The sequence below is a fragment of the Semicossyphus pulcher genome, unplaced genomic scaffold (assembly GCF_022749685.1).
Source record: "Semicossyphus pulcher isolate SPU_LCO1_2020_fin unplaced genomic scaffold, fSemPul1.0.p SCAF_2, whole genome shotgun sequence".
NCBI classification, from domain to species: Eukaryota; Metazoa; Chordata; class Actinopteri; order Labriformes; family Labridae; genus Semicossyphus; species Semicossyphus pulcher.
The window spans coordinates 18,862,011-18,879,061 of NW_027211693.1; the positions used below are offsets into that span (position 1 = coordinate 18,862,011).

Sequence of the window (17,051 nt, forward strand, 5' to 3'; positions counted from 1 at the left end):
CGTGCAGTTTGGTGTCACATTTCGGCAAAATAAGTGAAGACTACTTATAAGAGAATGTGATCTGCAAAAATAGGAATAAGTATGTATAGAAAGCATGGGTGCTTACACATCCAATAAAATAAATTATGCCTTTAAAGGTTAAAATGGGAACATTTGCATATTCCCAGGGTCCTATGTTTACTATCTCAATATTCTATCTAAATGGAAAGGGTTTTATGCTCTAAGCAATGTTGTGCTATGTAATACATGCGCCCAACCAATTGCAGTGCAGGGACATTGATATGTTCATGTTAGCAAAACATTGCATTCAAAATCTCCCTTTGTTCCTTTGTAATATGAGCTGAGCCCTGACCAGTGTCTGACTATAGGGATGGCCCTGTTAAAACACTCAGCTTTTAAAACTTCATCACTGCTACATTACCATAAAATTTTAATTGACAATAAAAAGCTTAAAATAAATTATTTAAAATGCTTTTCAGTGGGTAAAATGACTGTTTTAAAGATCACTGGACGGCTGTCACATTTACTAAACTTAGAAAACATGTAGAAATCAGAGAGCGCTGCAGGGACTGTGTGTTTACATTAACCATCTGTTAGCTGAGAAAGTTTGGGACAGTAAATGGATGTTCAAATAAAACACTATGAGGTGGAAAATAAAGAGTGGAGCAAAAAAAAGTTACATAAATAGTTATGTGATAAGGTTTTTCTTAGCAGTGACATTCAGCTGAAGGTGCTCATTTGTGAGTTACATCAGGTTCAGATTCAGGAGGATATTACGACCACCAGATGGAGCCAGATACTGTCAAATAGAAGCACATGTGGAAACTATGATCTCCTTCTTTGGGTATCACAGAGTGTAATACAGACATGTCTCAAAATGCAGGAACAGGGAGTGGATCGATCCCTTTTGTTCTTATGAGAAGTTAAAAGCCTCGTCTCCACCCTTGACTGAATTCCATCAGCTGCAAAACATAGCAGGTTACGCAACATCGTACTGTTTGTGTATTTTCTCCAGAGAAGGAGCTTTTACTGACCTCTCAACACAATCAGAGAGTCTGGAACAGTGGTTGGACGCGGGGGCGTCGTGTCCGCCTACAGCATACAGGAAGTTGTTGTACGTTGCCACACCCACTCCTCCTCTCCTCTTGGCCATGGGGGCGCACATGCTCCACTTGTTGGTATGCGGATCGAAGCACTCCATTGACCTCAGGCATGAGCTGCCGTCTCGACCCCCTACTGCAAACAATCTGAGCAATAAAACAAAATTGCTTCAGAGTCTTCATCGCACATGTCCCAACAGCACTACTGGATGTGGCAGGATGAGCTCACATCAGCTGTCTGGTGTTTGTAGGGATATTGACAGAGGAGTGATAATGTGACAGATTTGTTTAGAAGCCATAGCAGTGAGCAATGAATAGCACTTTTCAAAGGCCCTTTCCTTGAGAGCGTTCTCTCCCAGAAAGATCACATCAGTGTTTTAAGTGCTTGTAGCTCGCAGGCCCAACAGCAGGAAAGTAGAGGCGAGGGAAACAGTTTCCTTGTTGTCTATTTTTGACCTAGTTGCAGAAATAACTCAGCATCGACTCTGAATACTGTATGTAGCCGAGCAGCAGCTTTCCTTCCCTCCTTCGGCACACAAACAAATTCAAATAAGGCTAAGAGCTGGTCTGTTTTTAGCCTAATTTATTCTCTAATAGTGTTGTCGGGCTTTTAATACACACAAATACATAAAATGTTGCTTTTATGGACTCTAGATTACACTGTATAAATTATCACAGTAATCAGAGCAGCTTTGGCTGTGAGCTGAGTGCTGCACAGCCACACTGTAGTTTATCACACGCAGACCACGAAAGGTCCACTCTGCATTTATGGAGTAAAACTGCTCGAACACTGCTCTTCAGCTTTTCCTGGACCAGTGCACCGTGAGTTACATAACCAAGCCTGTGTTTTAACATGCTCTATTTCAAGTATTACATTACTGCTTACCGTTCCCAAAGCAAACACGCTGCCGTGTTAGTTATTTATTCCAGCACAGTCTGCAATTTAATGGCCGACATTAACACAATATCTAATGTCACTTTCTTTCCGCATGAAAACAGCACATATTTCGCAGGAATAAAAGCAGACAAAGTGTGAATAGTTACATCTCAAGTCTATAAACCAGATTATTATGTAATATATGGGCCATATATAACATGACCAGTACACCTTGAAAGTAGCTCACAGGATCATAGCAGACCCACTGCACCCCCTGTGGTCTGAATATGAATTTCTATCTTCAGGTCAGAGGTACAGACTCCTCAGGACTAAAAGAGGCATCACTTCCTTTGTTCCACGCAGCATTCAGCTGCCTCACAAGCCCTGAAGGTCACAGGTCACCACACGATGCTTTTATGAAGTATTTGATATTTTATATGTACATTATGTGCTGTCCTGTATATTTGTTGATGTCTTTTGTTCTGTATTCTTAATGCTCTTGGTGCAAAACAAATTACCCTATAGGGGCAATAAAGGTTTCATTCATTCAAACTTAAACTTAAGGCAGAGAGGCCCTTTCAAAATCCTGTCATGCACTAACACTGGCATCCCGCTTTGTACTGTGCTGGAACTTTATACAACAATATACTTTACCTCAAAGTGTAAGCATTAAAGAAAGTTTGGATGGTCTGTAGGTTTTACTAAAGCCACTTACTTTCCGTTGAGCGCTGTGACTCCCATGGTGCTCCTCGGTGTCGACATGCTGGCCACGTAGTTCCACTGTCTGGCCTGTGGGTCCCATCGTTCCACTGTGTTAAGATAGCTCCAGCCATCGTGACCTCCTACTGCATACATGGGGCCCTCCAGCACTGCGATACCTATAAGAATAGAAGCAAGAAGTTACCTTTAAAGACTAAGTGTTAGGGTAGCATCAGGTAACATCTTTTAGCCTCAACTATTGGTGTACCGTGAGATGCTTTCACAGAAACACCACAGCTGCAACCACAGTCTAATCAATACCTCCTTGCGGCTAATCAATCCAACATTACTTTCTGTTTCAAATTCTCACCTCATAAAGCTCAGAGTTATCACGAGGTTTGTGGATAATCAATAAAAGAACTGAAATGACATTTCCACATGAACTTTCTTAAACAGTTCTTGGATAGCGCTGAGGCGGAGGTACGCTTCTCATTTTAGAGCCCAGCAGAGCAGAGTGACTCACACAGCCAACAAAATCTCCAGAAAACAGGAAACCATAAAACTGTATTGTTGTTCCACATTCCCAACTCACAGAGGAAAGCGGTTTTTCTCCAGCTACATTGAAGAGGATGTTTAAGGACAATGGATTTTTACAATACCACCCTTAGTTCCGTTGGTGAGAGTTCAATTATTTTACGGGAAAATAAGGGCAAGCCTGCACTCAGAGCGACGGCTGACACAAACACTTTCAGACAGCAACAATTCTGCTAGTCAAACTCACTTTTATTACTGCCTGGTGGGTTTGGAATAAAAATACATACTTTTCTTGTCCTTGTTTTTACCCATAATGCACACAGCAGGAAATGACCAGGCGGGGATGTTTGTAGACACTAAGCTCAAATATATTCAGACTGAAAATATGCACGCCACAAGCAAAGCAGCAAGAGATATTTGCTCGGAGAAAGATGAAAGTCGACACAGGTAATCTGTACAGTGTGATCTCCCGGGCTCGCTGATACCTCCGACCACACCGGGTGAGGGAGCTGAATGCTTTGACAAGATCTCCCTGTTCTGTTACCCAGACTCGTTTCAACTGTGAATCAAAACGCTTCTGATATGAGATTTATTGGCCAGGGAGGGGTAAAGGAAGAGCAGGGCCAGAGCAGCCTGCCAGGCTTTGATACGGGAATGGGAAAATATCAAAGGTCTATCTCAAAAAAGAAATGTGTGAATTTTTCAGCACGCCAGCTGTGACCCTCCTGAGCACGCATCCCGCAATCTCTGCTGTTTCTTAACACCGGGTCTGACCGAGCTTAATCTTATACTTTGAAGTTGTTGAAAGAATTGTTTTTCTATTGTCTACATCCCCTGAATACATAGCTATAAAGTTAGGAGGAATTTAACTTAGTATACACAATAAACTATTATGCACACATCATCATATGTGGATCTTTTTCAATAGTAACAAATAGGGATGCACGATATTGGATTTTTTGCCGATATCCGATATGCCGATATTTTACAACTCATTTAGCCGATTACCGATACCAATATTTTTTCCCCGCACACCTAATTGCAGAGATCATCAACTCTCTTCTGTATTGGAATTAGTATACAGTATAATGGTGATACTCTTATCACATTTGTTACAACGGTCGGGGTGACGGGTCTTGAGATGGTTAATCAAGTTTGTAGTGTTGAAAGACTTTGCCTTGGCTCCTCCTCGCATCACCGAAGCTGAGCAGTCATTGCAAATAGCAGTTTCTATTTCGGACGCTTTGACAAACTTCCACACCACGGACATTTTGGCATCTAACTCTCTCATGCTGCAGGTAGACACACGTGACGTCATCACGCTGCGCCGCGCAGATCTTCTTCGCACCGGGGACATTGCGCCGAGGTCAGGCATTTAATCAAGTATGCAGCAGCCCATTATTTTAATTTTTGTTAATTATATTGGCGGATATCGGCATGTTGGCCGATATTGATAGTTCATTTTTAAGCCAATATCAGCCGATACCGATAACGTGCCGATAATATCGTGCATCCCTAGTAACAAATAATTTTCTTTATGACATACGGAGATGAAAAAAGCTGCAGATTATTAAATTAACTGGTAGTTATGTGCTTGTTTTAGATGATTCTCTTTGAGTTATATAAGAATATAATTAATAGCTTGTGTTTGGTAGTAGCACGGATTAAACAGGCAGTTTGAATCCATCATTTTAGGCTAGAGGAAATGTTTACCTGTATTTCAGTCAGACAACTCACACTGTGATACTTTTATTATACGTTTATTGCAGCAGCAGAACATAGCTCGTCATAGACCTCATCACTCCTCACACATTTGTTTTAAACACAGGAATGTAAGGAGTGATGAGATCATATCTAAAACTCCCCTAGTGGGAGCCTGCAGACGGATGCTGGGGTGGAGACCGGCAGTTTTTCAGCTTAAATAGACGCCAAATTAGGAGGAAGTAGGAGAATGACGCATGTCAAGTGTGTAATCAGTGCAGCTTGAATTGCCTGCGTGAACTAGCTAGCAGGCGTCTCCTTAGTTAACTGAGTTAACTGAGAAAGTAATAGGCAGACTAACAAAATGTGATAATAATTGTTAGTTGCAATTCTACATATTGGCTGTTCAAGAGTATGTTGTTTTAAACATTTTTATGAGTTTACACCTTAGACTGTTTATAAAGATGGACGACATGACAGCTCCCTAAAAGTGAAGCCAAAACATCTCTATCTCCCCCTGCTGACTGGCTGCAGTATAGGTCATAAAGCCCGCCTCCTCCATGTTAACAGATGGGACATGAGTCAAACTAAAAAATCAAAATACACGCCAGATACATGTTTCTCAAACATGGTTTCTGTCATTATAGTTAGTTCTTATCATGCTGATTTATGTCCAAGTGTTCATTTTTCTGAGGAGTTTAGTTTTCATTAGTTATTTGATGCTGTCAAAAGGATGATTGACAGCTCTGTTGACAAATACAGCTCCTGCAGCCGATCTGTTCCAGATTAGCAGAGTATAGGAGGAATGGTGAGAGGAGACGTAACTAAAACAATCACTACAGTCATTGAAGTTTCCATATCTCTGAACGTTAACCTCAGACCAACACGAAGGAGCTGTTCTGCTGTTAAATACACCAACGTGCGGGATCCTTGCTGTTTTTTGGGGGTAATTTATGTACGTGTTTGGGTTAGGGGAAGTGGCTACGGCGGCTCCACCCACGGATCTCTACGGCGCAGCTCTGGCTCCAAAATACATCATCCGCGCAAGAGAGGGGTTATTTTGGCTTCAGTTTTGTACAATGAGTTGCAGAGGGGGACGTGTCGTCCCTCTTTATATACAGTCATTGGTTTAAACTGTGAGTATATAATTTGAAATGGCAGCATGGTCATCATGTCATTAAGTGGACTTTATTGTTTTGTTTACACTATGTTTAGATTATCTAGCTGTGTATTCTTATAAATGAAATCAGTGGAGCTACATTTGCCAAACAAGACCTACTCACCAAGTCCGTGTCTGTGTGTAGACATGGGGGGCATGGTGGACCACACCTTATTGATTGGATTGTAACACTCCACCATGTTTGACGTCTTGAGTCCGTCCCTCCCTCCGACCACATACAGCTTGTTGTCTATGACCGCCACGCCAAACTGCAGCCGCCGTCCGTTCATGACTCCAACCTGGACCCACGTGTTAGTCCGCAGGTCGTACTTCTCTATAGTGGTGGAGCCTTAAATCACACACACAGCATGTATTATGGTTTCATATAAAGCGTTGCTGTGTGTTGATAACTACTGCACATGGGCCGTACCTTTGGTAGCATCCATCCCTCCCACAGCGTAAAGTGCACCCACAGTGGACTTTCTAGGTTTGGTTCTCGGGCTTTGAAACATGGGCCGTCTCTCAGGCAGAAGATGATACTTCATGGCCTCCATCAGCAGCTTTTGGCATTCCAGATCATCAGAGAACATCTTGTTGTTCTCCAGATCTGCAAGGAGCTACATTACAAGGAATCACATCACACAGCTACATCATAGGAAAGAACTGATTCAATTTGAAGAGTTTTAATCACATTAGAAGGGATGCAATAAAATGCTTGTGTATGTTTGATCATAATAATGTCATGTAGAATTCTATTGAGTGCTATAAAATAGAGGTTTACATGTGACAGACAGCAGAAAAAAGAGCAGCTTTAACAGATGAGCCACAGTGAAATAAACAACCGTGTATAAACACGATTGTCTTTAGATGTGGCAAACGCACTTCTTCAATCAAAATTACATCATATAGTTGATGTTTAATGCAGTAAGTCAACGATATTATAAAACCAGTAGTAGCCAGAGTCGTCATAATAAAAAAATACAATGATTCATTTCTGTTTGTTTGCCTCACAGCGAACATTATCTCCCCAGCCAATGAATTATATAACTTGTGTATTACATCAAGTTTTCAACATATTTGTCTTTGATAGAACATTTACTTTATTGTTGTCGGCTGTTTTTCCCTGCATCTATTCACCCTATAGGCAAGGCAGGTTTATTTATATAGCACAACACAAAGGCAACTCCATTCGACATCCAAGGGAAGATAAAAACATGCTTAAACAAATAGAATATTAGAATATTAAAATACAGTTGAAATACTGAGTATATAAAAGTATACTATAAGATAAGATCATTTTAAAATAAATTACTTCCAGTGGTAAAAGCAAATTAAAACTACAGTACAGTAAGAATAAAGTGCAGGTTGTAGAGTTCATTCAAAGGTACATGAAAACAGAAATGTTTTTAACCTTGATTTAAAAATGTCAACATCTTGAGCACATCGAATCTCTCGCTGCAGTTTGTTCCAGTTACAAGCAGCGTAGTGGCTAAATGCTGCTTCACCATGTTTAGTTTGGACTCTAGGCTGTACGAGCTTACCCGAGTCAGCAGATCTAAAGTTCCTGTTTGGTTCATACATTTTTAACATGTCAGAAATATAGTCTGGGCCTAAACCGTTCAGTGACTTAACAAGTAAAAACATATTTTTCGGCTGACCGCCGGGCTTAGCCCTACACATGGGTCTGTATGTGACTGACTGAGTGAGTGACGGTACTTTCACAGCTGTAGAGAGAGAAAGTTGCGACATCGCAATGGCGGATAATGGAGCATATTGAACCTCCACTGACGCAACTCTCTGCCCATACGGCTCTGGATACTTTGTTCGGGGTGTAAGTTGGGCTGCTCCTCCGCTGTCCTCACCTACGTCCGCAGCGCACACCTGCTTTCAAACACGTTGTCATCGGCCTCATAAGGACAGTCCTTGTAACACATAAAGTGCACATTGACCTAATGCGGTCAGCCACATACTAGGTTTTGACCTAGTCTTATTTAGTCCTGGTCAGAGTTCTCACAGCAGCGTTCTGAATAAGCTGCAGCTGTTTCATGGTCTTTTTACGAAGTCCGGTTAAAAGACCATTACAGTAATCGTCCCAACTGGAGATAAAGGCATGGACACGCCTCTTCCCTGTTTGGGACACAAACCTACTAATTCTGGCAATATTATTTAATTGATCAAATGCTGTTTTGGAGATTGCTTTGAATACAAAGGTGAGATCAGAGTCTATGAGCTTGCCAAGATTACAGATTTTTCTCTTTGTTGCTGAAATCTCTGTTTTGTCTCTATTTAACTGGAGGAAGTTTTGGTTCAACCAATATATCATGACATGAAAAAATGTCCATAATTATTTGGTGAAGTCATGTGGTAGGATGGGTAAATTTAAGAAGGGACACATTTTTTATACTTCAGATCTGCCAATAAAGCCTGAAGTTGTTCTACACAGAAATACAGCATATGTAAAACATGAGTTTATGTGCTTATAACAATAATAATTCAAACATTAGTAAGCTATTTCAATGATTGCAGTGCATCTAAAAACTCATGTATAGCTGTCATACTGTCAGTTTGATTCATCACTGAGGGGGAGAGTGTATTTACTGAAGCTACGAACATAAACTAAGTGATTATTGACGATGCAGTACTTCATTGCCTTTCAGTGGTCAGTTCAAAGATCGAGTGCGTGCCAGGTGGTTCTTTGGCAGTGAATGTATGGGACTTCAAGCTGAAGTACAGTACATAGTTCATTGATTGATGGACAGAAAATTAAGTGGCAGCACGTTTCAAAATAAAATGCTTAATGCTCCTTTTTTCCAGAAGCTCAACTTTGAGGGTTTGGTGCTTTCTTTTTTGTCTTATCTGAAAGTCCCCTAAATATATTTGTATTTTAGACTCTGGGAAATTATTATGGCCATTTTTCAACATACAGACAAAATAGCTGAAATCCTGAATAATTAAGAAGAAAATATTTATTAAAACGTTTGTTGTAAATCTGTCAAATTGCATCCTGGGCATCTCACAGAAGCGATGGTCTTACTCTGATGTAATGTCAGGTTAGTTCTTAGATAAAAGATGAAGGAAAAGCAGATTATGTGATCATAATCAATCACAATTTCCATCCTTTTATCTGCTTTCTCACCTGTGGAGGGAGCAGAGGCAGGCGGATGAAGGCGAGGAGCACCCCGAGGTCCTGTTGTCGATGCTGGACGTCGTACCGCACCCACATCATCAAAGCCTGGAAGATGGTTTCCTCGTCGGGGACGTTGATGTCATCGCTGGAGAGCAGCTTAACAATCTCCGCCGTGGGGAGGAGCAGGAACTCCTGGTTCTGAATGACCTCCAGGAAGTGTTCCTGGAACACAGAGGAGACGCGGAGGAGGCAGATAATCATCAGTCATTAGCCGAGGGGTTAGCGTGGTGCAGCACGGTGTGTTTTAGGTTTTTTTTTACCCATGGGGACTAAAAGTCACAAGAACAGAGAGGTGAAGACAAATGAACACAAGTAGCTAATGCCGATTTACCAGTTTCTATTAACAATATCTAACATAACATCTGCAGGGAAATACTTTCATTTCTTTCATCTTCTGTTTCGCTTTATAATAAAATGATCAACAGCAGGCTCCAAATCAATCTGGCGAATAATATGTCCAAAAAAAAAAAGCCTCTTCATAAGCTTATAAGACTTTGTGCTTCTACATGACACATTGAGCCTTCAAGAGCCTTGTAACCATCACACCAATGCAGTGTCCAGCTCGAAGTTTTGCTGAAGCTGCTCTCTATTGCCTTCCTAAAGATTGATCTCCCATTTACTGGCCAGAAGCCCAGGCTGTATTACAGCACTGCATGGCTACCCCTTCAAGGACATTGTCTCTGGGAAGTTCCATTAGAGATAATGGTATATAAAACACCGTCCCTCCTCTGCAGCATGATATATTCAACACATGAAAGACATGCTGTGCCAAACTTGGCCATAATTACGCCCTGTTTCCTTCTGGAACGAGGCTGCTGAGCCTTAATTATTAAGCTGCCAGAATAACTTTGACAAATCAAGCGCTCACTGCGCAACAATTACGAAAAACAAGCACGCTATTGATCATCAACTCGCAGCAAATTACAGCGTCTTGGTCCGATCTATTATGGGAGCAGGTTTTAAGAGCTTAACGCAGACAGTCTTAATGAAATGAGGGACATCTATTGATCTTCTGTGGTAACACTAAGAGAGAAACTCCATCCAGCACTTTGACATTGCTGGAGACCAATTATTTGTAATTACCAGTCCTGAACAGCTGACAACAAAATTGAAAGCTTGACCAAGTTTGTTTCATAACCGTTTGAAAGGATGTGTTTTCAGACGCTGGCAAACTCATTGGTGAGTAAATGGCTTGGAAAACAAGATCAGCGGGAGAGGATACTAATTGATTTAACTACTGCAAAAGAGTAATCGTGTAATAATGGTGTTTTCTGAGGAGGCAGACGCTGATGTTTAATTGGAGCGAGGCTGGGAGAATTACCTCCAAGAACTTTTTTATTATCATGTAATTTGCAGAGGCTGGCAGTGACAGACTGATAGATTTATTTATAAAGTCCAATTTCTGTGGTATTTATCGTGATCTGTAACTGAAATATTGTTAACTGTCAAAAAGAAATACAGCCATCCCAAACAATAAAACATTTTTATCTAGTGCAACATAAAACGGCCATCTCTTTCAGAGAGGAAAGGGATGTCAGGGGCGGATCTGCGCTGCCATTCTCAACCAGGAAAAACAAGCTTATCAAAACACAACTCGCTCCGCTCACAACCCAGAGGATGGACTTCCAGGAAGCCCGCAGCTCTCGCTGCTCATTACTGGAGTGATTGAACAGGAAGTTGGCCCTCTTGTGCAGTTTGATGATTAGATTAACCTCCTGGTCCTGGATGAGGCCTATGTAAACAGGCTGAGCAGATGTCCTTTAGGAGATAACACTCCCCCTCCCGCTGTCACTTCTGCACGGCCAGCGAGACGTTATCAGACAAATATGAGCATGAATCTTAATCCAATGCAAATATTCCTCGCAGATATATATAGAAGTCGCATTTCCACGTGTCGGGCAGTGCACTAATCAGTGTGCAACAACGTGGCACAGTTTTTCTTACTGACAGACGCATAACCAATTTAGATAAAGTGAAAGCATGAAACTATTCAATATCTATTCAAATGTGCAGGATGCTCTGCTGGAATTAGATGACGGAGGCAGCAGCCCATCCCGTTGCAGGTTATGACAGGTTATTTAAATTACCTACCCGGAGAGACAGAGCACGGTCACGTATATTTCAATGTGTTATGAAGAGTCTATCATGCTGCGACGTTATCGTATCGCATTTACCGACTGAATTCACAGAACAGAGGTTATAATCCGACGCGAGGAGCTGAAAATCAGAAACGCACTGAAAAAGAGCTCAGAGTAAATCCTGTGAGCACCTTAGATTATATGGAGCACAGTTAATTTGATTGGCTACAGTGTGGGCTGCCTTTAAGTGCTAATTACACTGCATTTTTAAATACTCTTGTCACTTAAGAAAGGTCTCATTACTGCAGCCGCCCCTGTGTGTTCATGCAATGAAGAGCGGCTTTGAGAGCACAATCCCTTATTACAAAATAAATAATTTAGCCCACCCAGCCATGTAAATGTGCGTGTGTTCTATTTGCCCTCCTACCATGGTGTAGTTATGAGCCACATTGAGCAGGTCCACGCAGCCCTGGGCGTCTGCAAAGGAGCGGATTCCCAGGCAGTTGGAGGGATGGAGCTGTTTCATCAGGAAGTTGCAGCAGACCTGGATGACTTGTGAAAGCTGGAGGAGACAAGCTGCCGCTAATAAACTCTCGATGGTCTCCTCTTTGAGCTCAAGGACGCCTGCAATGTCAGGACAAGGAAGATGTGTTTTTATGTCAAGAGGGGAGGAAGCTATTGTAGGGAACAGTAGTGGGAGAGGCATGACGGTATCTTAATAGCGCACACAGATAAATAAGCCACAGTGAAGAATTGTTGTTTTTCGGAGTGTTACATTAATTTTTGAATGAACTTCTTCAGCAAAACAAATCGTCATGACGTTATTTCACTGGCAATATTGTAGAAGTGGATATTCTTAAGAAGCAGCACTTATCAAAGAGGATTCGTCCCGTAAAATGAAGCAATATTAAACATGCCGAGCCCGACAGCGCGGTGATATACGGCCCTATCGATCCGTTTTAATCATGCTGGATTCCAGAAGTCTCATAACTACTTACAAGAGCTAGTGAATGTCTTTATGAGCACTCACCAGTGTAGGCAAATTGAACAAGAGATCTGAGGGCGTCCGGATCGACTCCCTCCATCTTGATCTCCTCCTGCTTTGCTTCTCTCACGTCGCTGGTGAACATAGCAGCGAAGTAGTCGGACACGGCACTCAGGACCAGTCTGCCATAAAGAGAATGCACAGTGTTAATGTCGTACAGAGGGGGATCTGTGTGCTGATTATTTTAAGTGGTTGGTGAATCAATAATGAGGTTGTGTTAAATGTCCCCAAAAGTTGCTTTCAGGCGTATATTCACACTATGTCGTTTCTGATTGTGTGCTTTTACCTGTACAAGCATTTGAGTAACTTACTGTTAACCCTAAATTATGTATCATTCTACCTTGTCAGCCGATGATAAATTATATATTATGTTGCTAATAGCTTCACTGGTCAGACTGCTAATTATGTTAGCTCACTTATCTTGCTCACATAACACACGGCCTGATTCATGACGGAAAGAAGAGATCGCAAGACAAGGAATACAGTCCGAACCTATATTTTTATACTGTCTTTTATAATCTTCTTTGTCATTTATTGTGTCTATAAATCATTCTTGCTGTACATGGTTGTGTCCTCTGAAAAGCCACATAGAAAGAGGCAGTCAGAGCGGGATCATTTCGCCCAACTAGGTCAGTCACTGATACATTTTTCTCTCTCTGAAGAGCTGGTTTCTGTTTCATGAGTGTGTCTGGATGAACCAGCAAAGTATTCTGTAAAACCAGACATAGAAGCAGATGCACTCGTGATTCCTCTGAGCAGCATGTCATGTGATCTGTTCGATTTCAGCCATTCAACCGAGGAGTGGATGCCCAAATATTGACACTTGCACGTATCAGATCGCTGTGTTCGTCCACGTCTCAAATGTAATGTGGAAATGAGGAAGGGTAGAAGTAACATGCAAACCAGTGAACATTAAGTTTACACACGTTTCCTGTCATATGTCACCTAAGAATCATATAATTTTCCTTTGCAATTCAAAGACACTTCAATAACCTCTCATATGGATTGAACTGTCTGATAATTTTGGGCATACAAGCTGTGGTCCAGACCAAAGCCTGAATGCGCACATCGAAAACTTAATGAAGTGAATCCAGATGAGCTTCTGCATCTCTTAACTAAAGCGGATGCAGGTGTAATTAATTAAAAATCAAAGCAGACAGAAGCACAAACCTGTGAGCGGGTATCTTGTGATCGCCTGCTATCAAGAGCACGTCACACAGCTGCTTGTGCTGCAGGTAGGTCTCCATCTTGCGGAAAGTCTGTTCTGCATGGTTTGTGGCCTGGAAAAACTCATCCGAGGAGTTGGTGTTCATTCTGGTGAAGGTGCTCAGAGCCAACCTGTGTGAAGACAAGCAGGGAGGGAGGATGAGAGGAGAGGTGTAATCGACCGAAGCAACAGAGCCTGTCTGGATGTACCTCTGGCATCTTTGAAATATGTGCCTTTTATTTACTCCTTTTGAATCAAATTGTGGCACTATTCCAATTATTGAACATTTGGGCATTGCACCTGCTCATGCTCTTCAGGAAATTGCTTGTAGTCTTTTGAAATTAAAGTGGACATATTTTAGCGATGCAATCAATTTTCTATTATTCTAATGTGTTTTTGAATGTTGAATGAATCATGTTGGTAAAGTTTGTTTCGTTTTAAAGTTGTATATTTAATTTAATTATTTTTCGGAGCCTCTCCTTCCTCCTGAAACGAACAAGCCGTTTGCCATTGAAAGGTCAGACCTTAGCCATGATTGGCTGACAGTATTTGGAGTGACCGTGTAGCCCCTCCCCGACGTGTGCGACCCCCCGTGGGGCCACACTGCACCGTCATTTCAGAGTTGTAGAAAACATGGCTGCTCTAGGATCGGTTATTCGGCCTTATATGTACGAGCCAGAATCTCCAGGAGGTATCGGAATGGTAAATTGACTTGACTACAAGCTAGTGTAAGAAGGCAGCCTGAGGTGAATGATGCTGAATGATGATTGGTTGATTTCAGCGAAAGCAAGGTTCTATGTTGAAACCTGCAGCTGTTCTGAACGGCCCAATTTCAGAGGCGACCTTTTTAAACGTTATTCTGGAAAAACACGGAGTTATGCAGTTTTCACTTTTACACTGTGAACAATAAACAACCAAACATGTAACACATGTAAAATATGAGAATATCCATTCAAAAGATACGCCCCCTTTAAGAATACTAAAGGGGTTTTGCATTAAGCTTTTTCCTTACTATCTAGTCTGGACATAGATATATGAAAGAAAAGTAACACCTGAAATAGGACTTTAGGACTTCACAGAACAGCTAAATTCAAAGGGAAATATTGGACACTTGAGGTGAAGTAAACAACGAAATATTCTGTGGAGACCAATTAATTCAACAAATTAATTAAATCTCTCACTGTTTGCTCTCCCTGTCCATTATCATAAGTATGAAATAAATAAATAAAAATCAAAAAGCTGTACGCAGCAAGATAAGCAACAATTATTGAGAACACAAAAGAGCTTATTTGGACACATGGCACTCCTGATCCCTCCGCTCCCCGCGGTGCGTATGCATCTTTCTTGCCACTCTAAGCTGAAATTAAAACTGTTATGGACTAAACTCCGTACATAAGTGGATAACTAAGCGCTCCAGTCCAACGGGACGAGCAAGCATCACAATCTATGCAACAGCTTTCCAGACAGAGTTTCCTTGTGTCTGTATGCGTGCATGCCTTTGTTTCTGTGTGCGTCTGCATATCTGCATGCGCACGTGTGTTTTCCAAAGACAGGGACTTAACAAGTGAACAAGCGTGTTCCTTGCAGCATTGTGTCTAGGCTGAGTCCCCGTCCCCACAGGCTGCTAGATTACATGCTGTTTTACAGGAATCCGAGTAATCCCTCAGACTCGAGGCAAATAATGCAGCCCAATCACTTTGTGTCCTTCACAGAGCAAGTCCACTCATTGACATTTAGGGCTGTTTGTTACGCTACATAAACAGACCCATGCTGCCGCTCACGGGGAATTGACTGTCATCTCATAGTCCTTCTCCTGCGTAAAGACTGATGGTGCTCAAAAATGTCAATGCTATTTAAAGCAACACTTTATATCCCCACTCATTACCACTCAAACCCTGATATGACGGTTGCATAAACTGGTAAAATCACAGATCTGTCAATAGCAATGAAAGGCAAACCCTGTGATGCTTGGCAGCAGTATGTACTGGCACGTACTAAGAACGCCAGCTCCTATTGATGTCCTGATTAACACACTATTATAAAGTTTTTAGCCGAGTGTGTGACTTTCTCCTCTTTGATTACACAAAGCAACAACACTTCCCCTCAGGGAATTGTTTATATTGCCCCCCGGACACCACAGTATCCTACAGCCTAATCTTTATTGGGAGACTTTATGCTAAATGCGAGAGTAATTTATTGCCCTGTCACGATAATTCCCCACTGACTCTGGAGTCTTGGAGAGGAACACCAAACAAGACTGAATAAGCAATGGGGCCGTAAAACTGAGATGCATTGCCTTTGTATTGGCTCCAAGGCATGCTGTAAGGATTTTTCATGCCTACCAATCTCTCCGACACTAATTGCTTTGGTATCACATTCTGGGGAGCAGTAAATTTCTCGGAGGTGTATATTTCGCTTTCAGTAGCAGTGGGTTGGATCATCAGAGGTATAGCCCAATTTTATTGAGGCACTAAAGCCCCAGAACACCTTACTCCAGAGAAAATGCTGAGGGGACATTGCTGCACGCCGCATATTACTAAGCAATTCAGAGAGTCACAGAGCCTAGCAGGGCGTATGGATTTCTTTTGTAGTCTACAAACTGTTTCATTGTGCCGACTTGCATTCTCAAAGCAGGTAAATTAGCCGATAAATAAGGAGAAACTAGAGTGCAATATTTGGCTTCTATTTTCAATCCCACACTATTTTACAGTACACATGATTCAGTGAGCACATATCACCTGAGAACTTGTCATTTGCTTTTCACACCTTCCAAATGGTGTCAGAGCACAAATGTGACTAATTGGATCCAAAAACAGACACTGCATGTTAAAAAATAATCTGCTATTCAGGTGAAGCAGATGCCGTGTGTCGTCTAAATGTTAGCTATAGACAGATATAAAGGGCTAATATAAAGAGCGGGGACGATTACAGATGAGTTATTTCACTATGTTTAATGTCTTCTCTCTGTGCTAACTCTGCTCTCCAAGATTAATGCTTGGACGATCCGAGATGTGCTTTCGTCAGCCCAGATTAGCCCGCAGCTGTAAAGGTCGTGACTCAGACGTGTTGCTCAGAATTTCAGTCTTATTCCAACTAGTGTCATCTCCATCCCTCCGAAAGAAGGGAAAGTCGTGCCTGCCTGGGCCAAATGGGAAACGTCTCTTTCAAAATGGATTATAACAGCCATTTGCCCCCCGAAGGCTGCTGCCGAGTAGCTCGGGCCGGATTGAGAATCCAGCGACTCCCACAAAGCCTCATGCAGCATATGCCAAGTCTATATGTTCCATGAGATCTTTATGCTTCTGTACTCTGACAGTCAGTGTACTGCCATTCAGCTTTGTGTGGAGAGAAATACACACGGTGACGGTAATAACTTGAACCCCGCAGTGAGGATGAGAAGATAACTCTCTGCAGAAATAGATTTTCCCTCCCTGCACCTTTCCTATCTCACAGAGGCTCCCAAC

The 17,051-nt window shown here is 41.9% G+C and overlaps 1 protein-coding gene across 2 annotated transcripts in view; it reads right to left on the bottom strand.

Annotated features, from left to right (window-relative positions):
- The window catches only part of LOC138597911 (kelch-like protein 4), a 33,110-nt gene that overhangs the window by 3,629 nt on the left and 12,430 nt on the right, over positions 1-17,051 (bottom strand). For both annotated transcript variants that reach the window (XM_069669468.1, XM_069669467.1), the window contains exons 2-9: positions 13,551-13,718; positions 12,366-12,502; positions 11,763-11,959; positions 9,207-9,419; positions 6,501-6,687; positions 6,195-6,419; positions 2,693-2,855; positions 1,035-1,247 (exon numbers count right to left, since the gene is read on the bottom strand). In XM_069669468.1, the coding sequence (XP_069525569.1) occupies positions 1,035-1,247; positions 2,693-2,855; positions 6,195-6,419; positions 6,501-6,687; positions 9,207-9,419; positions 11,763-11,959; positions 12,366-12,502; positions 13,551-13,693 (1,478 nt within the window). In that variant the 5' untranslated portion in view covers positions 13,694-13,718. The remainder of the gene's footprint in view (positions 1-1,034; positions 1,248-2,692; positions 2,856-6,194; positions 6,420-6,500; positions 6,688-9,206; positions 9,420-11,762; positions 11,960-12,365; positions 12,503-13,550; positions 13,719-17,051) is intronic.